The sequence below is a fragment of the Rhinatrema bivittatum genome, chromosome 3, assembly GCF_901001135.1.
Source record: "Rhinatrema bivittatum chromosome 3, aRhiBiv1.1, whole genome shotgun sequence".
Taxonomy (NCBI): domain Eukaryota; kingdom Metazoa; phylum Chordata; class Amphibia; order Gymnophiona; family Rhinatrematidae; genus Rhinatrema; species Rhinatrema bivittatum.
Genome location: NC_042617.1, coordinates 494854318 through 494877812, shown reverse-complemented (window position 1 = coordinate 494877812; position 23495 = coordinate 494854318). Strand labels below are relative to the sequence as shown.

Below are 23495 nucleotides of genomic sequence, written 5' to 3'. Positions count from 1 at the left end.
ATTGGAGGACAGAGGTCAATCCCGGCTAGGGACACAAGGCCTGGAGGAACAGGCAGGCACAGCAATGGAGTTAAAACACCAGTAGGAACACATGGCCTGGATGAACAGGCAGGCACAGCAACTGAGTTAAAACACTTGTGGGAACACAAGGCCTGGAGGAACAGGCACATCATTGGAGGACAGAGGTCAATCCCGGCTAGGGACACAAGGCCTGGAGGAACAGGCAGGCACATCAATGGAGTTAAAACACCAGTAGGAACACAATGCCTGGAGGTACAGGCAGGAACAGCAATGGAGTTAAAACACTTGTGGGAACACAAGGGCTGCACAGTAGATGCCGGTCAGGCACAGCGATTCATGTCAAGAACATGTGCTGCAGTGCTTACATTATCTTGAGCATAGGAGGCAATTGGAACTGCTGCAAGGCTCCTTTCAATAGCTTTTATTCATCTTGCCATTCACAAGGAAAATCGGGAAAGCCAAGCAATGGCAGGTTTACTTTCAAAAACATTAGCATTTCCATCAAGACCGGTGACAGCCTTGAGCGGTGAGGGCTCATGATATCCCCTGTCATTGAAAAAACATGTTTACTGGGCACACTGGTTGGTGGACATGACAGATATCCTTCAGCCACTTTGGCTAGGTGTGGCCAGACAGTGGACTTGTGTGCCCAATATGCCAGCGGATCTGTCTGCGTGTTCTCTACCGGCTCTGAGAGATACCGTGTCACTGACAGCTCTGCTGCTGTCTCCTCCTGTGCTTGGGAGGGCTGAGAGTCACTCAATCCAGTTACTTTCTCTCTCGCCCGTTGCACAACTGATGTATCTTTATGGCCAACATGCCTTGGGCGTTCTGACGTTGAGGTGGAGGCACTAATAATAGTATCTGTCACTGACACAGTCCTTCTCCTGCCAGGGCTAGCAGCAGCACAACTCTGTGATGTGCCTGCTGTTTCCACCTGTGCTTCAAGCCTAATCTGTCTCCGCCTATGGTGCTCCTGTTCACGGACCTGTGCTAACAACAGCTCCTTCACAAATGACAGACAATTGGTCTGTAGGGCGAGTTTACCTTTCACACGGGGATCACAGACAGAGGCGAGCATGTATGAGCTGTCCTCTGTTAAAGGCCTTAATTTGTCTTTCACCTGCTGCTGCAAAACGTCCACACACTGCAGCACCTCAGCAGTCATTCCCTCTTGCAGTTTAATGCCTTCCAAATGGTCATCCAGGAATTTCACTATAGGGATGATGTCAGCCAAGGTGGAACTTCTGGAACTCAGCTCCTCCATGACGTCCTTGAAGGGCTGCAGGATTTTTACCAGCTGACTCATGACTAACCAATCGTGATGCCCTAGGGGATTCTGCACACCTATGTCTATTGTACCAGAAAGTTCATGAAGGGGTGTCTGCAGCTCCAGTAACCTCTCCAGCATCATAAAGGTGGAATTCCACCGGGTGGGAACGTCTTGAATGAGACGCTTCTGAGGCATATCCAAATCAGTCTGCTTTTCTCGGAGAACCTGCCCCGCCCTGACACTTCTGTGGAAGTGTGCTGCTATGTTCCTGCACTTGTGTATTAACCTACGCAGGTATTCAGTCTCCTTGTCCTTGGACTCCAAGCCCAGACCTGACTTCACTACCAGATGCAGAGTGTGTGCAAAACATCGGATGTTCTTAAACCGCCCATCGCTTATTGCCTTAACCATGTTTGCACCGTTGTCTGTGACAAAAAAGCCTGCCCGCGTTTTACTGTCTCGCTGGTGTACTTGCCAACTCGCCAGCATCTTTCTGATGCATGCTAGAATATTGGCTGCGGTATGGGAATGGTCCGTCAGGTGGGTGTTCAGTAAAGCCAACCTCCACCCTGATGCTTGTTCAGTAATAGAGCTGCTGGCTGCCCCTGCCTCTGCCATGTCCCACCAGTGTGCTGTCAGAGAGAGGTAAGAGTGTGCAGCATTCATGGCGGTCCAGATATCGCAGGTGAAATGCACTCTTCCGTCTGCCTTACCTAGCAGTGCTTGCAAGCGACTGAGACAGTGCTTGTACAGGCTGGGGATGACCTTTCTACTAAATGTGGTTCTGGAGGGGACTTTGTAATTTGGAAGTACGACCTTCAAGAAACGTTTGAAACCCACATTCTCCACTAACTGCAGGGGCTGGTCATCAAGGGCAATCATTTCCCCAATGCTCCTGGTTACAACTTTTGAGGCTGCCTGCCTCCTACCCCGGGATAGCGTTACCGCACTCCACCCCATTTCCTCCATGGTGCATTGTCGCTTCTGCCACATGTCAGTGGGTTTCTGGCCTGCCGCCTGACTGCTAGAAGGGTATTAGGGCGTGGGCTGACTCTGCTGCTTTCCTACCACTGCACCCTGGTTGGAAGGGGAAGGGGTCCCCTGACGGAAACTGCCACCATCCCCAGATGGCAGTAATCTTGTTGGGTGTTGCCTCTTAATATGATACTCCATGCCAAAATTTGACAGATGTCCCAGTTGCTTGCCTCTGCTAATATCCCTGGCACAGTAATTACACCGAGCATAACGCCGGTCTTCTGTCACTTTAAAATGTGCCCAGATCGCAGATTTCTTTTGTGATCCTCCTCTCTTTCCCGCCCTGGGGGTGGATGGTGGCACTGGAGTTGAGGTACTACTGGGTGTGGGTGGTGCACCCACTGCACCCGGCGAAGCAATGCCAGCGGGGGCAACAGTCACCCTCTGTCTCCCTTCTGACAGCTCTTCCTCCTCCTCGATATCAGTGGAATGTCTCCCCGGCCGCAGAATTCTGGAGGTGGAGGCTAAAACAGGAGTAACTGACAATTCTACCGAAGATTCCTCAGGTATTACATCTTCCGTTTCTGATGAGAATCCCATCCAAGAAGATTCTTCTTCTGAATCAGAAGCTAACAGTGCCAGCGCTACCTTGTCACCGCGAAGTTTTGCAGGACACTTTTGTCCCCTGGCTGCTCTTGGGTGTGTAACTTTTGTCTGGCTAGACTCTGCCTCCTCTTCACTCTCCTCCAAAACTACAGGGCCAAAAACACGTGGTGGCGATTGCAAAGTTTCATGGTCTGATTTCTTTTTTTTTGCCATGGAACTGCCATCCCCTACAAAGACGTTTGATTGCGACAGTTTCCTTTTTAGCTGTACTGGTGGTGCTGCACTGGTGTCTTTTGCGGTGCCTCCGCTGCAATTCCCACTAAGTTGCTTGCATCTCTCTTTCCCTGACATTATGGATTTAATGTCAATGAGTACTAGTGGTAACACTGCCCACTGTCCCACAATAATAATGTTCAGTCTGTTTAAAATAACAAAATGAACAGACCCACTCAAGATGAATGCTCAGTCTGTTTAAAATAACAGAATTTAACAGACCCACTCAACGACAATGCTCAGTCTGTTTAAAAATAGTAAATTGAACAGACTCGCTGAAGGCCAATCTTCACTCTGTTTATGCCCACTGCCTGCCTGGCAATGCACGGAATGTGTCTGTCTGTGTGTGTGCAGTGAGTGCACAGAGAACAAGCTTCCTTTTCAGTAGATATGAGGCAGAGTACTGCCAGTGCCAGCCCTGGCACTGCCCACCCAGCACTGAACCAGTCAAGGACAATGCGGTTAAGTCTGTTTAAAAATAACAAATTGAACAGACTCGCTGAAGGCCAATCTTCACTCTGTTTATGCCCACTGCCTGCCTGGCAATGCACGGAATGTGTCTGTCTGTGTGTGTGCAGTGAGTGCACAGAGAACAAGCTTCCTTTTCAGTAGATATGAGGCAGAGTACTGCCAGTGCCAGCCCTGGCACTGCCCACCCAGCACTGAACCAGTCAAGGACAATGCGGTTAAGTCTGTTTAAAAATAGCAAATTGAACAGACTCGCTGAAGGCCAATCTTCACTCTGTTTACAATGCCCACTGCCTCACTGCCTGCCTGGCAATGCACGGAATGTGTCTCTCTGTGTGCACTGCAGTGCACATAGAACTAAAGTAGATATGAGGCAGAGTACTCCCAGCCCTGGAACTGCTGCCCACCCAGCACTGAACCACTCAAGGAGAATGCGGTTAAGTCTGTTTAAAAATAGCAAATTGAACAGACTGCACTGAACCGTGCAGTGAGTGCACAGAGAACAAGCTTCCTTTTCAGTAGATATGAGGCAGAGTACTGCCAGTGCCAGCCCTGGCACTGCCCACCCAGCACTGAACCAGTCAAGGACAATGCGGTTAAGTCTGTTTAAAAATAGCAAATTGAACAGACTCGCTGAAGGCCAATCTTCACTCTGTTTACAATGCCCACTGCCTCACTGCCTGCCTGGCAATGCACGGAATGTGTCTGTCTGTGTGCACTGCAGTGCACATAGAACTAAAGTAGATATGAGGCAGAGTACTCCCAGCCCTGGAACTGCTGCCCACCCAGCACTGAACCACTCAAGGAGAATGCGGTTAAGTCTGTTTAAAAATAGCAAATTGAACAGACTCGCTGAAGGCCAATCTTCACTCTGTTTATGCCCACTGCCTGCCTGGCAATGCACGGAATGTGTCTGTCTGTGTGTGTGCAGTGAGTGCACAGAGAACAAGCTTCCTTTTCAGTAGATATGAGGCAGAGTACTGCCAGTGCCAGCCCTGGCACTGCCCACCCAGCACTGAACCAGTCAAGGACAATGCGGTTAAGTCTGTTTAAAAATAGCAAATTGAACAGACTCGCTGAAGGCCAATCTTCACTCTGTTTACAGTGCCCACTGCCTCACTGCCTGCCTGGCAATGCACGGAATGTGTCTGTCTGTGTGCACTGCAGTGCACATAGAACTAAAGTAGATATGAGGCAGAGTACTCCCAGCCCTGGAACTGCTGCCCACCCAGCACTGAACCACTCAAGGAGAATGCGGTTAAGTCTGTTTAAAAATAGCAAATTGAACAGACTCGCTGAAGGCCAATCTTCACTCTGTTTATGCCCACTGCCTGCCTGGCAATGCACGGAATGTGTCTGTCTGTGTGTGTGCAGTGAGTGCACAGAGAACAAGCTTCCTTTTCAGTAGATATGAGGCAGAGTACTGCCAGTGCCAGCCCTGGCACTGCCCACCCAGCACTGAACCAGTCAAGGACAATGCGGTTAAGTCTGTTTAAAAATAGCAAATTGAACAGACTCGCTGAAGGCCAATCTTCACTCTGTTTATGCCCACTGCCTGCCTGGCAATGCATGGAATGTGTCTGTCTGTGTGTGTGCAGTGAGTGCACAGAGAACAAGCTTCCTTTTCAGTAGATATGAGGCAGAGTACTGCCAGTGCCAGCCCTGGCACTGCCCACCCAGCACTGAACCAGTCAAGGACAATGCGGTTAAGTCTGTTTAAAAATAGCAAATTGAACAGACTCGCTGAAGGCCAATCTTCACTCTGTTTACAATGCCCACTGCCTCACTGCCTGCCTGGCAATGCACGGAATGTGTCTGTCTGTGTGCACTGCAGTGCACATAGAACTAAAGTAGATATGAGGCAGAGTACTCCCAGCCCTGGAACTGCTGCCCACCCAGCACTGAACCACTCAAGGAGAATGCTTTTAAGTCTGTTTAAAAATAGCAAATATGAGGCAGAGTACTGCCAGCCCTGCCTGGCACTGCCCAGGATAAAATGTACAGACTCACTCAATAACAATGTTCTTTTTTTTTTTTTCCCTAACAAAGAATCTGTTCTGTGTTGTCTATCAAATTTGGTTCTGTTCTGTGTTGTCTATGAAATCTGGTTCTGCTATCTTGTCTGCCTCAGCCTGCCTGAGCCCACCCTGCACGATCCCGATGCCACCTCCCCACAGAATCGCTGACAATGTCCGTCAGCCCTCGTGCTGCTGCTGCTTTTATAGTGCTGGCTCGTCAGAAAATCCTCAGAGAAGCACTGAATGACAGCGCGATTCGCTGCATTCAGTGCTTCTCTGAAAAGGTGAACGCAGATTCGCTGCGTTCCGGTATCCATGCCGACCTGTCCCACCCTTTCCTGTGAGTCACTGAGACTCACAGGACAGGGTCAGACAGGTTGGCATGGTTACCGCAGGGGCGCCGCCATTTTCAGGTAATCCGGGGCTCCGAGCTCGCAGCTAATGGCGGCGAGAAAGCGCGCGCATGGCGATTCGCCGTATCCAATATATCTATGTTCAATATGTCGGAAATCTGCTCGTATAAGCCTCATCTTTTTTTTAAGTTAAAAAAAAAATATGAGTAGCGTTTTTCATATGCGGTCAATACGAATGCACATCCCTACAAAGGCCCCCTTTTCGGCGTCAAAGCTAATAGCCAAATAGGGAGTATTCGTGTGACGACACATTTCCATGGCTACTAAAATCCTCCTAATATTTGAGAGGGCATATCTCCTCCGAACAAATCCCACCTTATGGGATCCCACTAGGGAGGGCAGAACGATCGCTAAACGATCCGCCAATATTTTGGCCAACAGCTTCTGGTCAAAGTTCAATAAGGAAATGGGACGATATGCATCAGGCTGTAATGGGTCTTTCCCCTCCTTAGGAATAAGAGTAATATGGGCGGCATTCATTTGAGCTGGAAAGTTCCCCTGTCGAATCAAAGAGGAGAAAAGTGAGGTTAAAGGCCCCGTCACTTTATCAATCAAACCCTTGTAAAATTCTGCCGAGATACCATCTGGTCCTGGGGCTTTCAGGCGTTTGGACTTATAGATAGCCGTGCGGACCTCTGATTCAGAAATCGGCATATTTAAGGCCTGTTTTTGTTCCTCAGTGAGGATGGGAATCGGAAGAGACCCACAGAACTGTCTGCATGCCTCCTCCGACCAACCCCCCGCCTGGTATAAATGTTGATAGAAATTTCGAAAAAGTCGCAGTATGGTACGCGTGTTTGTTTCCACTTGCCCATTCTCGTTCTTTAACCCTGTGATAAATCGAGGTGCTCTTGAGGATCTAATCAAATGAGTCATTAATTTACCAGCCTTATTGCTATGTTGGTATAGCCTGTGTTGGTAGTATCAGATGCTTTTCTTGGCCCTCTGGTGTAAAACTGTGTTTAGCGTAGTTTGGATAGATATGTAGTTATCTCTACTCTGTCTCGTATTAGAGTGTACCAGACGAATCTTAGCCCTGCGTAATTGGTCAGTTAACAATAAGACTTGTTTATTCAAAATCTTCCGACGATGTGCTACATATGCGATAATATCCCCTCGGAGAACCGCTTTAGCGGTATACCAAAACAACACTGGCTGTACAGAATGAGCTTGGTTCAAGGACGCATAATCCTCCCATCGTTCTGTTAAATACTCATTAAACTGTTTATCCTCAGCCAGATAGTAGGGATATCTCCACGTCCGAGCCCCCGGCTCAGGACACCCAGCTTGGACATCTATCCAGACCGGAGCATGATCCGAAATCAGGATATCATCAATACCCGTCTCTTGTATCTGAGGGAACCTATGTGCACTAGTTAAGAAAAAGTCGAAACGAGAATAGGAGGCGTGTGCCCGAGATAGATGGGTAAAAGATTTTTCCCCTGGATGCAAAGTACGCCATGTGTCTACTAAATGCAAGTTTTTCTCTAATAGAGCTGGTCCCTTACCTATTCCATATTCTCTCTGGCAATTCTGCGAGGCATCTAGCTGTGGGTCTCGAATCGTATTAAAGTCTCCCCCCACAATGACAGTATCTGAGATATAGGGAAGGAGATGCTTGTACACGTCCTGAATAAAATTTTGGCTAAAGGTGTTCGGGGCATATAGGTTACATAATATTAATGGTTGGGTGTATAATTCTCCAACCAGTATAAGAAATCGGCCCTCCGGATCTTTAATCTCCGTTTGGACTTTATATGGTAACAATTTATTAACCAGAATCGCCACCTCAGCCGAACGAGTAGTAGCAGATGCATAGTGGACCTCTCCCACCCAACCTCCAACTAATTTAGTGTGTTCAGCATCTGTAAGATGTGTCTCCTGTAGGAACCCAACAGCCGTCCCTCTACGCTTCAAAGCTTGTAAGATCTTATTTCTCTTAATCGGGGTATGAATACCACATACATTCCAGGAGACTATGCGAGTTTGGGTACTAGGCATGCATCTGAAAGAAGAAATAACACACATTAGCTAATTTTGCAGACCACACGAAAGCCCTCCCAGCTAAGGCCCTCGCTTGTACCTGTCCTCACCTTTTATCTAGAACACACTGGAGTCCGCCCCCACCAACACAAAGAATATATTGAATGGTATGGCTTAAAAAGCCCACAATCACCTCTTCCTCCAAACCCTCCCTCTCCCCTCCCCTCCCCATAGGTTCCCCACCCCCCACCCCCTCTACCTCCCACCATCCCTATTCCTGTCACCTTAACCCCTGAGATCATACTCCGATCATTATGATGCAGACCCGGGACCTCTCCCATCCGGGTCTGCACTGGAGGGAGTACCACAGACAGAACAGCCACCCTCCCCCCCCACTCCTCCCCCCTCCCAGTACGCTAAAGCCCAATGTAATCAGTAATGTGCAAACCTTTTTTTTGTTTTTTGTTCTTTTTTTTGTTTTGTTTTGTTTTCCCCCTTCTTTCTTTTTCCTTTTTCCCTTCTAAGCTTTTGACCCTTCTACCTTACATCAATAAACATTTAAGGAAAAGCTTTTGGATAACAACCCTGATTAAAATTCCCCCACTAAACAACAAGTGTGTCTGGACTATTTCGTTCAGCCTTGCTCCGTTGCCTTCTCCAACGCTGATGATACTTTGGACGCTGTTTTCCTCTTCGGGCGCTCCACCCGCCTCCAACTCATCACCGCAGGACCTTGCGGCTTCGTGGCTGTTCCCTCCGTAACAGACGGAGGGAGCTCTAGATTTGCCTGCTGAAAAACAGCAGATGCCTCCTTCACTGTTTTCAAGCGATATGTCTTCCCTTCCTTTTGAAAAGACAGGGAGAAGGGAAAATTCCATCTGTATCTTATGTCTGCTTCGCGTAACGCTGCTGTAACACCCTTCAAGTCATATCTTTTCTTTAAGGTACTAGCTGCCAGATCTTGGTAAACCGACACTGTAGCATTTCGCCAATTCCACTGCTGTTTCTTACGTGCCACCGCCAGAATATTTTCCTTTTCCAGATAGCTATTAAAGTTTATTATGATATCTCGCGGTTTGTTATCTCTGCGTACTCCCAGTGCCCTGTGTGCTCTCTCTATTGTAAGTGGAGTTTGTGTCACAGCACTGTCCGGGGACAGTAACCCCTCTGTTCCTTGATCAAGAAGAAAGGAGCAAAAAGATTGTGCAGCCTCCATGCTATCTCTAAATTCTGTCGTTTCTGGCACCCCTCGCAGTCTGATGTTCATTCGCCGCAACCTGTTTTCCATATCCTCAAGTTTGTCTTGTAGAATCAGCAGTTCATTATGCGTTTCAGTGGTTTTCTGAGTTAGAGATGCCAGCACAGCCTCATGGCCTTCCACTTGTACATCCAAATCGTCCACCCTGTGGCCCAGCGCCAGGAAGTCCTCCCGTAATTCAGAGAAGGAATGGAGCAGTTCCTCCTTATTCTTCTTCATATCCGCACGAAGCTCAACAAACCAGTCTCTCATCGTATCCTTAGTTGGTAAATCCGAAAGGGACGGTGCCCCATGCTTTAATGCTTGTGGTGATAAAATCGGCGCCTCAGAGTCTGAGCCTCCTCCTCCATTCCCCTCATCTCCGTCCGTGATATCAGGCCCCGATTGCCGGATCTCAGCCGCCATTCTGGTAAATGAAAACTTTTGTAGATCACCTTTTTTCCTGGTAGCCATCAATTTGGTTGAAAAGAAAAAAGACACATCAAAAAAAATGCCACAGGCTCGCGAAGTGGCCTATCGGATCCCCTATTAAAGAGGTGAAGACAAAGGACCGGGTAATCCACAACTTAAACCACCATCTCGATTGAGCTTAAACAGTGTGCGCTCATGTCCACCAGCTTCGCTGGATTGAGGCCTCCTACAAAATCTGGCAATGGATCTCTAATGCTGGACCGCCACCCTCCAAGGGCTCGTGCCCTTCGCAAGGCCACAGCCCCTTCCTCTCTGGACCCCTCTTCCTCACCAATTAGCTTCGCAAAGTGGTTCACAGTCAGCCCTACACCACTGGCTCAAGCAGGTCACACTGGCCCAACGAACAGAGCGCTGGAAATAATGGCGAAGAAGTCTCTAGGAGTACACACTGTACATGAACAGTTCCCTGCCTGAGTCCAAATCCACGCTTGAACCCTGTCTCAGCCTTGGCAGCAAATGGAGAGCGAAAATCCCAGCTGTCCACTCAGCGCCCCCGCGCTTCTTCAAGTCACGTTGCCGTAGATTTTTTTTTTTTGTTTATTTTTTTGGTTTTCTGTCTCCTGTTTTTATTTTCTTCCCCGGTCCCTTATTGTTCACCCTGCAAATATTAACACTTATTGCGCTTCACAGTCTCAAAGCTCATCCTCCACTCGTACCATACCTGGAAGGCACACCAGTGCTCGTAGCAAAATGGCAGGCAGGGCCCCGGTCCCAAATGTCTAATCGCTGCAGCTCATGCATCTCGGGAAAGCCAGGCAGTCCCAAAAAATCTATTCCAGACTGTTAAGATTTGCACTGGGGGTCATGTTCTCGTGTGACTAAATAGCTTCTCCCAAAGAACTTTGCGCCCGGCCGAAAGGCATGCAGAAAAGCATGCAGGAAAGCAACCCCACACTGCTGCCACGTGGCTCCGCTGCGATCTGCCGCTCCGGCTTACCTCACATTAGGCAGTCGGGCCGGGGAACATCTCTCTTCGCCAGCGACCCCAGCGTTCACAGGTTTGAAAGTTCTTTTGTGGTATGTTCGCTAAAGTATATAATAATAGCGCTCCTCATGCAGGCCTGTGCCGCGGCAGAGAGCTCAGTACACGTAAGCCTTGCTAAAATGGCAGTCAGAGCGTCTCTGTCCGGACACTGCTTTCACCATCACAGTCCCATTTCTAAAAAAAAAGCATTTACTTTTTATCTTTTCTTACGCAAGTGAAGCAGCGTCGCTCAGTCGTTCCGATAGTGGGGTGAAAAAACGCGGTTTGCACATTGTAGCGTAACTAATTTTAAAATTCAAGGAGGAGCAGGGTGAGAGCCCCTTGTTTAAGCGGCCATCCCGTCACGTGGCCAACAGTGCCCCCAACTCATTTTTAATGGTAGAAATTTCTTCTTGTAAAATTTGTGTTGCGATCTCAGTTGCAGCTCCCGCAACCGGGCTCTTACCTCCACCGCCGGCCTCGACGCACTGCCGGTCACTCCGGTGCTGTTCCAAGCCTGCATGAGCCTTTCTCCGCTGCGGCGTCTCCACGAGGGAGATGCCGTCGAGTTCTCTGGCATGGCCCCGCCCACAGCAAATGCGCGCAAAGAGGCAGCTTTTAAAGCTGCAGGCACAGGAAACTTCGGCCGGCCCCCAGAGTGATGTCAGATGCCAGCAGGGTATTTAAACACAAGCCCTGCTCCAGAAGATCGCCTTGCAATGAGGTTCACTCCTGGAGTCATCTAGTTGCAGTTCCTGATCCAGCCTCCGCTCCTGGTCCAGCCTCCACTCCTGGTCTAGCCTCCACTCCTGGTCCAGCCTTGCCTTACCCTCGGACTGATTTCCTGGTTCCTAATTCTGGTTCGTCTGCTGTTTATTCTTGTCTGCGCAACCTCCTCTCTCATACTCACAGACTCCTCTGTCAGATACACACTCAGCCTCCTCTGCCAGACAGACACACACACACAGCCTATTATACACATATGCACACTCTCAAACACACAGCCTTTTGTCTCAGACTCAAGTGGTTCGCTCTCCTTTTCCTTAAAAACTTCCCAGCCTTTCATCTCTGTCTCTCTTGTACCACCTGTCTCTCAATATGCCCTCCCCCTCTTCTGTGTACTGCTCTCTTGTTCTGCCCTCCAGTCTCTAGTCCCCTCCCTCCCTATGCTCTTGTCCCTCCTGTCTCCCTCTCCTTCCCAGTGCCTTCTTTTTTCTCTATTACCTTTCCTCCTGGGTCCCTATTTCCTTTGTAACTCTCCTCTTTTCCTTCCCCCCCCCCCCCATCTCCCTCCTTCCCTCATGCTCCCGTTGTGCCTCTTCCTTTCCTTATGACATTCCTTCCATATACCCTCTGTGTCTCTTTCCTCCCTTGCTCCCCATGTGTCTATCTTCCTTTCCCTCCCCTTATCTCCCCTTATCTCTTTTTCTTGATTTCAGAACGTAATTTCTTGATTTCAGAATGTAATTTATATTCCCCTTCTCTGCTCCCGTATCCCTCAGCTGGTTTGCTACAGCCCTCTCTCTCGAATCTTGGCCCAGCACTCAGTGATGGAGGGGGAAAGACCCAGAAGGCATTGCTGTATAGATCTGTGGAGCCACTGGGAACTGAAGGCTGGGCTATGCTGTTCCCTGCCTCCTCTGCACATTCCATCCAATCACAACACAGAAAAGGAGGGAAGAGGACAGGAACACAGCTCAGCTCTCCAGTCTGTCATTCCCTATTACCAGGAAGCTGTGAGAAAGAGAAGGAGCATCCAGCAAAAAATGGATTTTCAGTGTCCGGTCAGTACTTCTGACCGGACAGTGTACAGGACAGCTAAAAACCTGCTGCCTGGTCCAAAACCATGCAGTTGGTAACTCTAGTTGGAGAATACTAATCTACAAGTGCTGCAAAATTTTCAGGATATCCAACTGTATATAAATAGGAATAGGGTGAGTGTATATGTATTTACATTTTTGTTTTATTGTTTTTAGAGGGACTTCCATAATAAAATCCAAAAAACATTAAAAGCAGGAAAAGGATATGCAAAGGTAAGCTAATGGATTAATGCAAATGTGAGCAGAGCATTAGTTTAGTTGTTAGAGTGGCAGAGTATCCCATTTCCTAGAACAGCAGGCTGAGAACCAGGTAAACCAAGGTTCAAATACTTCTGATGCTCCTTGTGACCTTTGGAAAGCCATGTTATCTTCCAGTGTCTCAGGTACATAATTGGGGGGGGAGTCATTCAATGAACCACAGTATTTTTTTCCCAAGGAAAGAAAATGCTGCTGGAATGACAAAGCCATGATAAATAACCCTGCAGCATTCCCCACAGGAAAACACTGAGTTTAATATTTAAAAGGGCTTGTCTGGCTAAGTTCAAGACTTAGAGAATATCAAAAATACACCTGTCCAGCGAACTTCTAAGACAAAAACAATCAAGAGCTGTGCTCTGTCGCTAACAATTGAATAAACTTTTGATGAATAATATGTTTGTGTTTTATATTTCTTATTAATTAAGTAAATACCTACACAATAAATGGGAAGTTTTATAAAAATTGTGTGTGTGAATTGATTTAACAAATAGTGAATGGAGTTAGAGAAAGGTTTCATATGTGGTGTAGGTGCCCAGCACCTCTGTAAGGTGATCTTATAATCATTAACCTTCAAGTTCAAGACTTAGCCATAAAACCCTGTGTTTTGAATATCCTTCTAAACTGAACGGTTATGTTTTCGCCATGTAAGTCATTACATGGCTAAAACAGCTGGATTAAAAAGGGGAAGGATGAGGGTGTTCTGGAGTGTGGTCTACATTTATCTAGCTACTTCTGAATATCAGCGCTAGCCAGTTAATGTTCTCCAGCTGACTTTGGTTTGCAAAATCTGAAAGCCAGTGAAGTAAATAAGTACATATTAAATACCGATACAGCTCTTTGCCATACCGGCATTTAATACTGAAGCCAGAAGACATAACCTCTCCTTTTCCTGCTGGCTTAGCTGTACACTTTTGGGGGTTGGGAAGTGGGGGAGGGAGATTCAGAAAGGGGATGGAAGTGGGGTGATGGATCGGGGCTGCTTGCCTGTTACATTACAATTTATTTGGGGCATCACGAGGGAGCTGGAGAGATCTTGACTGCTCATCTGCTACATTAAAAAACAATATTCAGTAAGCCATCTAAGGATTAAGTTTCCTAGATAACTTTATCCACATAACTTTAGCCAAGTATATTCAGTGAGAGATTCAACCCACTGAATATTTGCTACAGTTATCCGGATAACTTTCCTGCTGGCCAGCTTACTGAATGGTAAAATACCATGTCCCGAGGTATTTTCCTGCAGGAAAAATTATCTCAGCAATGATAGACCCCAAACAATGCAAAATGAAGGCCTTGGGACTTTGGGGCTGCTATTGCTTATGGGAGGCCAATAGCCTCGTGTAAGCACCCTTCTCAAAGTAATGTAAAAATGCCAGGGGCTCTGCATATCTGAACTCAGCTCAAATATTATGATGCTTATCTACTCTGAATTGACTTCTACAGGTTTTTAATTCCATATTTATAAGACCATTAGCAATATCTTTATTTTAACATAAATAGATATACTGTAATAATGTTCAATTGGTTATATAATAATGAAATCAAAAGCAGAATACAAAAGTACTTCTTAATTTTATTTTTATAGACTATAACATTGGCTTCCTTGAGCACACAAAACGCAAATGTTCAACAAGAAATTGTTGATCTTCACAATAAATTACGGAGAAATGTCATGCCCCCTGCTAGCAACATGTTAATTATGGTAAGACCTTACTGCACTCAATGTGGGTATTTTATCTTATACCACTGATTTGGCTAAAATATTGTCTGTCAAATATATGTTTCAAAAAGATCAAACATTTTTTTCTTCAATTATTAGCAAACTTCTGCTTTGTGTTTTGGCTATGTAACTCCTGGTGGGCGGGCTCAAATTAGTGGTCGAGTAGTTCATATTGTAGAGTTGGATCAGACAGTTTCTAAAAGGGCAGTTCCCAACTGGACAGGGAACAATATAAATTTCCCTTCTGACTCCATCGGGTGTTGTCCCTAAGCAGATCCTAATGTACTTATTAGTCAAACCCTAACTTCCATGAGGAGTAATTAGGCAATAGTGCATAGGACTACATTCCTGGACCTCTAGGACCCATGATAGAATAGAAGCCACTTCTGTGTTTGGCAACAGAGAAGGCCTCTACTAGAAGAATCCCAGCATAACCTAAAAGAACTGACTCCATGTACTAATCTACCAGTGCTCACCTTCAAGAGGGACACCCTCATTTATGTGTGTGTCCCTCCTTTCTCCCTACTTTTTGAGTTATCCTCACCCCTGCCCTCCCCTGACACACACATGCACATCTCAAACCTTTTTTTTTAAAGAAGACTATGAATTAATGCCTTGTTCTGTTATAATCACCTATCCATAGAATACAATGTTAGGGATTAAGTAATAGGAGTTACATAAAAAAATCATATAGAACAATAACCTCAGGTTCCTGGATCACATCTGTCTTACCTCAAACACATTAACTTCCTTTGTTACAGTCAACTAACCTGTCCAAAGTGGATTTAAAATTGAAACTTTCATAATACATACTAATTCCCTAGCTCCCCTTGTAACTCATATTTCACTTTACATGATTCCAAATTCTTACTTATACTCTTTGAGATTTTGATTTTTAAATTTTTATTGAGCAGTTAAGAACAGACAGACTTAATAATAATACAATTCAGCAAAATACACATAGGATTGCAAGTCCAACAATTTCAAACATTTCCTTTCTAAAATATACAAAACAGAATAAATCTATAACTATTAAACATGGAAATCAACGTACCACCCAAAAATATTTTCTGTATACTCCTCTTCCCCCCTTCCACTCTGTGAGATTTTTAGGTTGACTCTGCCCCCTTTAAACAGTCGTACTATTTTATTCCAGTTATGTCAATCCTGTCTTCAAGAGCCATAAACCAGTATAGTTTTCAGGATATGTAATATGAATATTCAAGAGATTTATTTACATTTATCAAGCCAGTTGGGCCTGTTCAGTGAGCTTTCCCCTTCCATGTATGGAAATTATTCAAGCTAGACATGATATTTTTTTAACAGTGTTTCTTTGTAACTTGTGTTTATCTCTATGGCCTTTATTCTATAAAGTTCATAGGTATGCAAAGAGCAATTCAGGGAGTGTTATGAAAATATGAATACAAATATTCACATTCAATATGCAGATCTAAAGTAGAAAGAGGAGGGGAGGTTACCACTTAAACATCTTTTGTGTAACTGAAGTTTACATTCATTTACAAGCCCTGTCTCTGTTTAATTCTGCCTAACTTGACTTTTTAATGCCCCTGTTAACACCTTTACCAGCATCCTAAACTAATTAATATTAATCCCCTCCAAAAGTTTTTTTTTTAATTTTGGTGATGTTTGTATTAGGATTGATTCCAAAACAACACCAGAGCCAGGCTGCACTCAACAACTATATTATAACCGCAATAAATGCAGAAACATTGCATAGTCCATAGGCATTCAAAGACTGTTCTTTATTATTCTTATATTCCGGCAACTCTACTGTTTTACATCAAGCTTTGTTATCAGCATAGTTCAATAGGTCCCCCGACACGGTCCCGTGTTTTGCTGAGGCTGCATCGGGAAGGACTGTAGATATAAATCAATAATTCTGAAAATAAAATATATAAAATGGACTATGTAAATAAATAGATGAACCATGAACCAACCAAAAATCAAATTTGACAATTTCAAAAGTAAAAAAAGTATTTACATACCAAAGAATGTCCTCCTAGAATTTGACAGTGAGCGCATCTATACACATTACCCAGGGTTTTTTAACAGAGTAAAAGGCACGAAAAACAAAGGCACGAAGAACCAATCAACTTTCTGCAGGGAATGGCCAATCAGGGGCCAAGCTGATTAGAGCCAATCAGAGTTAAGTAATGGACGCACTAGCACTCCCTGTCAAATTCTATGAGGACATGCTTTGCTATGTAAATACTTTTTTTACTATTGAAATTGTCAAATTAGATTTTTGGTTGGTTCATGGTTCATCTATTTACATAGTCCATTTTATATATTTTATTTTCAGAATTATTGATTTATATCTACAGTCCCTCCTGATGCAGCCTCGGCGAAACATGGGACCGTGTCAGGGGACCTATTGAATTACGCTTATAAAGCTTGATGTAAAACAGTGGAGTTGCCGGAATATAAGAATAATAAAGAACAGTCTTTGAATGCCTATGGACTATGCAATCTATCTGCACTTATTGCGGTTATAATGTATTAGGATTGATACATGCAAATGTTTTGTTCTTAATTCTTCAAGGATTCATGATTAGTGTCCTCTTAGTTTAATATGCAGTAAATTGGAATATGTATTACCATTTTTGAGATCCTTGTTTCTATGTTTATGTCTGCTTTAGTTCTTGCATTTCACTGAACAAACAAAAATCATTCTAAGTAAAGAGAATACCAATGAGGGCAGGGTTTCTTTCCCAATGATGACTATGTGGAAGTAAATGCTGAAAAAATTTAAGGTGAAAGGGAATAGGGGAGGTAGAAAAAGGGAAAGGAGAAGGACAACAGAACAATAGGGACATAAAAAGAGATAGAGTGAGAGAGAGTATGAGCATAAGGCAACATGACATGATATAGTCCTAGAATGTAGCTCTGATTCCAGTAAAAAAAACAAAACAGGATAGTGCCTCCATGTGCATTATGGTGTAAACCAGAACTAGCTCAACATGTCTGTTTTAACATGGAGTTCTATGATCACCTTAGTGGGAGGTGCTCCCATTGATTCCTATGGAACATTATGGCTAGGGGTACTTGTTTGGGTGAAGGTGATCTTGCCTCAGGCAGGAATGAATTTGTTAAGGCTATGTTGATTCGTGGGTTTCGTGGACCCTTGGCCCGAGGTGAGGGTTGATACCACCTGTGGGGAGGAACCCCACAGGTCCTCACCAACAGGAGGCGAGGTCAAGTGTAGCAGGCGATGTAGTAGTGTGTAGAGGAACAGAGCATCCCACGTCTTAGCCACGTGATTGCAGGAGCTTGTGGAGAGAAGTCTGTGGGAGGCCCCGAGGAGCAGGGTGAGTGACACAGTTCAGAGGGACCCCACAGCATACAGGCTGAGCTGGAGACCAAGTGCCAAGCAGGAACTTCCGAGAGAGAGGCGCTAGGCAGGCCCGAGGAGCAGGGAGCGCGAGGCATGAAGTTCAGGAGGTTTGCAGAGGAGACAGTAGAGATGTGAATCGTGTGATCGATCGTCTTAACGATCGATTTCGGCTGGGGGGGGGAGGGAATCGGATCATCGCGGTTTTGTTTTTTTAAATATCGTGTAAATCATAAATCGGGGGAGGGCGGGAAAACCGGCACACTAAAACATCCCTAAAACCCACCCCGACCCTTTAAAATAAATCCCCCACCCTCCCGAACCCCCCCCCCCAAAATGCCTTAAATTACCTGGGGTCCAGAGGGGGGGGTCCCGGTGTGATCTTTTACTCTCGGGCCTCCGGTGCGTTGTAGAAATGGCGCCGGCGCTACCTTTGCCCTGTCATATGACAGGGCAAAGGTAGCGCCGGCGCCATTTTGTTTTTTTGTCCCCCGACGTCAGGAGCATAGGAGATCGCTTCCGGACCCCCGCTGGATCCCCAGGGACTTTTGGCCAGCTTGGGGGGGCCTCCTGACCCCCACAAGACTTGCCAAAAGTCCAGCGGGGGTCCGGGAACGACCTCCTGCACTCGAATCGTTTTGCCGTACAAAATGGCGCCGGCCATACGCCGGCCATACAGTGACCCCCCCCCCCACTGGACCCCAGGTAATTTAAGGCATTTTGGGGGGGTTCGGGAGGGTGGGGGATTTATTTTAAAGGGTCGGGGTGTGTTTTAGGGTTGTTTTAGTGTGCCGGTTTTCCTGCCCTCCCCCTTCCCCCGATTTACGATTTTTGACGATAAATCGGGGGAATTTATCGACAAAAACAAAGGGTCAAAGATGGAAGTGACCCTCCTGTTGGGGTAAGAGCCTTCCTTTTCTAGGCTATATCCCCCGACGCATGAACTTGCCACCTGTTCCTTCACAGATGTCTGTGCCCTCAAAAATTGAAGTGTTTTGCCTATCATTGTGCTCCTCTCACTGTGCTCAAAAATTGAAGTGTTTTGCCTATCATTGTGCTCCTTTCACTGTGCTCAAAAATTGAAGTGTTTTGCCTATCATTGTGCTCCTCTCACTGTGCTCAAAAAGTGAAGTGTTTTGCCTATCATTTTGCTCCTCTCACTGTGCTCAAAAAATTTGAAGTGTTTTGCCTATTATTGTGCTCCTCTCACTGTGCTCAAAAAGTGAAGTGTTTTGCCTATCATTGTGCTTCTCTCCATCACCACAACTCAGCTGCACTAATCACCCAATTATCCCTCATTATCCTTTCTTTTTCTTGTTTCCTTCTTTCCTTTCTCACACCTCCTCCCAACACACCATCCTACAAAATGCATCAGCACCAGATCTCCATCCTCAGCTATAACAAACGCAGACCCATCATCCCCCTATACCCACGACACCACTCTCATATAAAAACTATTCTCCCTTCCATGATCGCCCCCCCTCTTACCCAAATTATTGGCCTTACTGCACTATCTCTTGTCCTCCTCAATGTCCAATCTCTAAACAAAAAGATACCCCTTCTCTGCAACCTACCCTCCGACCAAGACCCAGATATTTGTGCCTTAACAGAGACCTGGCTAAAGGATACCGACTCTGTCCTCCTTAATCAGCTTCCTTCCGAAACATATGATACTTTCTCCATCCCCAGGCCAAAAAAGAAAGGAGGAGGTTTACTCTTAATCATAAAGAAAAAGTTCAACATGATTCTCCACTCTACTCCGCCCCCTCCGAAAATTGAAATAGGCCTTTTCAAATCCCCTTCTTTACAATTATGTCTTATATACGCCCCCCCCAGGTACCCTGCATAACAACCCCTCAACCCTTATAGAATACATTGCAACGAATATCTCCATTGACATTCCAGCCATCATACTTGGAGATTTCAACTTGCATGTTGATAGCTCCCCTCGCACCCCTTCTTGTGACGCTTTTCTTGATTCACTAAATGCTTTAGGATATAAGCTATCTATCCATTTTCCTACTCACAAGGCGGGCCATACCCTCGACCTTCTATTCACCAATGCCCTCATACAAACTGATCACCCTTCCCACACACCCATCCCCTGGTCAGATCATCACCTCATTGAAACCTCTCTTTCCATTAAGACACCCACCTGCCATGACAACACAAACATAACCATTCACTACAGAAAAAATTGCACAAGAGACGACCTTATATCGGCTCTCGCCAACAAACTTGACCATCTAGAGCTTACCAATGCTGACACAGCGCTTACCTCATGATTTGACATCACCAATAGTATAGCCAACACCACCTGTCCCCTACAATCCAAAAGTGTCTGCCCACAAAACAACAAGAGTAAGAAACCATGGTATTCCCAAGAGTTAAAAAATCTCAAACAACTCCTTCGGAAATCTGAAAAGATCTGGCGCAAGGATCCCTCACAAACGCACCTGGCACAATTTAAATCCTCCCTAAATCTCTATAGTGACAAACTTAACAAGACAAAGCGAGACTTCTATGCCAACAAAATTCATCAATTCCAATACAACCCTAAAGTATTATACGATTACGTGAATTCCCTCACTAAAACAGCTACCCCTCACATCCCTGATGTAGTAGCCAAATCCAAATGTGAAGAACTTGCCACATTCTTCCAAACCAAAGTGGATAATTTGCTATCCAACTTCTCTTCCTCTGCCAATCCTACCAACCACATCGAATCTGACATCAATCAAACAAAAACCAGTAATTACACCAATGCCCTCTCCTCCCTAGACTGCACTTCATCATTAGAAATAGAAACCTTTATCAAGAAAGCCAAACCTTCCACCCACCCATCTGACACCATACCCACTAAACATCTTCTTACAATACCCAACATCATTGCCAAACCTTTAACAAAAATCATCAACCTATCCATTAGCTCTGGACAGGTGCCACTCCCCCTGAAGCAGGCAATAGTCAAACCTATTCTAAAGAAGCCCAAACTTGACCCTTCTGATCCAGCTAATTATCGCCCCATATCCAATCTTCCATTCATCTCTAAACTACTTGAAAAAACTGTCAACAAGCAACTCACAGAATACCTAGAAGAAAATCATATCCTGGCCTCCGCACAATACGGTTTTCGAAAATCTCATAGCACTGAAACTCTTTTACTTTCCCTGACAGACCACATTATCAAAGGATTTGAGAAAGGGCAATCATACATTCTTGCCTTCCTTGACATCTCCTCCGCATTCGACACCGTTAGCCATCCCATTCTCCTACAGCGGCTAACTGAAATCGGTATTACAGGTGTTGCCCACAATTGGTTCAACTCCTACCTTAGTAATAGAGATTACAAAATCCAGCTAGGAAATCACGTATCCAAGGCCATCCCCCTCAACCGAGGTGTCCCTCAGGGATCCTCCCTATCCTCAACCCTATTCAATATTTACATTCTGCCCCTCTGTTACTTCCTCTCCAGTCTAAACCTCCCTCATTACATATATGCTGATGATGTTCAGCTGCTTATACCCATCACTGACTCCCTATCAAAAACCATGGACTTCTGGAATGAAACCCTCCATTCCATTAACAATCTCCTTTCCTCCATCCACCTTGCTCTTAATACCAATAAAACTGAAATTATGCTCATCTCACCCCAAAGCCAACCGATCCTCCCCCCTTTTCCTCAGTTCCAATTTGCTCAACAAGTCCGTGATCTGGGTATCATTCTTGATGGTCACGTCACACTAAAGAAATTCATAAATAACATTCTAAAAGACGGCTTCTTTAAACTCCACACACTAAAAAAACTCAAACCCTTATTACATCCCCCCGATTTCCGTACAGTTCTCCAAACCACAATCTTTGCCAAAACCGACTACTGCAATTCCCTACTCCTCGGCCTACCTAATAATGCCATCCATCCCATTCAAATCTTACAAAACACCACAGCCCGGATCTTGACCAATTTACGTAGACATGACCATATTACACCTGTTCTAAAAGATCTACATTGGCTTCCAATAGCCTCCCGCATACAATATAAGGCTCTCTCTCTCATCCACAAAGCCCTATACAATCCCGAAATGAACTGGTTCAATGAATCCTTCCGTTTTCACCAGTCTAATAAGCCCACCAGACTAGCACATCTCGCAACCATGCCTATCCCCTCTCCTAAACTCTATAAACTCACTTCCACAAGAGCCCGTGCACTATCGATAGCCGGGCCGACCCTCTGGAACAAAATGCCTGTTGAACTACGGCAAGAAGAATGCCTCAAATCTTTCAAGCGGAAGCTCAAGACCTGGCTCTTTGCAAAAGCATACACTTAATTTTTCACTATACCTCACCACTGTCCCCACTCTCCACACTCCTCCCCTGTTTCCCATTCTACCGCCCCTCTCTCCCCTCCCCTTTTCTCCTCCACCTTCTTTTCTTTCTCTCTGCCCCCCCTCTTTCCTCCCTCTCCTCCCTTCTCTTCCCCATCTTATATCCTAGCCTGATTAAAATTAACCTCATAGTTTTCTTTCTTTTGTACATATGTATATAATTGCAAACTTTGTTTATAATTTTATTGCAAAACTTCCCATATTATTGTTCCCCCCTCTCGTTAATGCCTTGTTATCATGTTTTTACTGTTCAATGTAAAGCGCCATGCCGTGCGTTTGTTTTTGCGTTACAATGTGAACCGATATGATATCCTGGATGAATGTCGGTATATAAAAATTTTAAATAAATAAATACATAAATAAATAAATAAATAAATAAATAAAATAAATTGTATATCGCCTCTAACGATTTTTGACGATTTAAAATATATCGGACGATATTTTAAATCATGAAGCGATTCACATCCCTAGGAGACAGCCCCGAGGGGCGGAGATGCGTAGTGAGGAAGGCACTGGCGAGATGACGTAGGCTCTCCTGCGGAGTGGGGAAGCCTGAGTTGAGTCTCCAAGTAATGTCGTAAGCAACTCCGAGGAGCAGGGCTGCACCCAATGGAACCTCTGGTAGAGGAATGGAGACCCCATCCCGAGAAGCGGGGAGGTGCAAGCACAGTCACCAGTGTAGAACGTAGGCATGCCCCGAGGAGCGAGGGAGTGCCGAGTCGAGTCTCCAAAGCAGAGAGGCAGTTCTGAGAGGCAACTCTGAGGAGCAGGGAGACATAAGAACATAAGAACAGAGGCCAAACCAGGCCACAAGAACCTGGCAATTACCCAAACACAAGAAGGTCCCATGCCACTGATACAATCAATAGCAGTGGCTATTCCCTAAGCAAACTTGATTAATAGCAGTTAATGGATTTTTCCTTAAAGAACTTATTCAAACCTTTTTTGAACCCAGCTACACTAACTGCTCTAACCACATCCTCCAACAAATTCCAGAGCTTTATTGTGCGTCGAGTGAAAAAAGAATTTTCTTTGATTAGTCTTTAATGTGCTACTTGCTAACTTCATGAAATGCCCCCTAGTCCTTCTATTATTTGAAAGCGTAAATAACCGATTCACATCTACTCATTCAAGACCTCTCATGATCTTAAAGACCTCTATCATATCCCACTCAGCCGCCTCTTCTCCAAGCTGAACAGCCCTAAACTCTTCAGCCTTTCCTCATAGGGGAGCTATT

General features: G+C 45.4%; 1 protein-coding gene across 1 annotated transcript in view; it reads left to right on the top strand.

The window, feature by feature from the left end:
- Nucleotides 1-23495, top strand: part of LOC115088631 (cysteine-rich venom protein-like) — a 159832-nt gene that overhangs the window by 62680 nt on the left and 73657 nt on the right. The window contains exons 4-5 of the mRNA XM_029596892.1: nt 12700-12756; nt 14387-14503. Coding sequence (XP_029452752.1) covers nt 12700-12756; nt 14387-14503 — 174 coding nt within the window. The remainder of the gene's footprint in view (nt 1-12699; nt 12757-14386; nt 14504-23495) is intronic.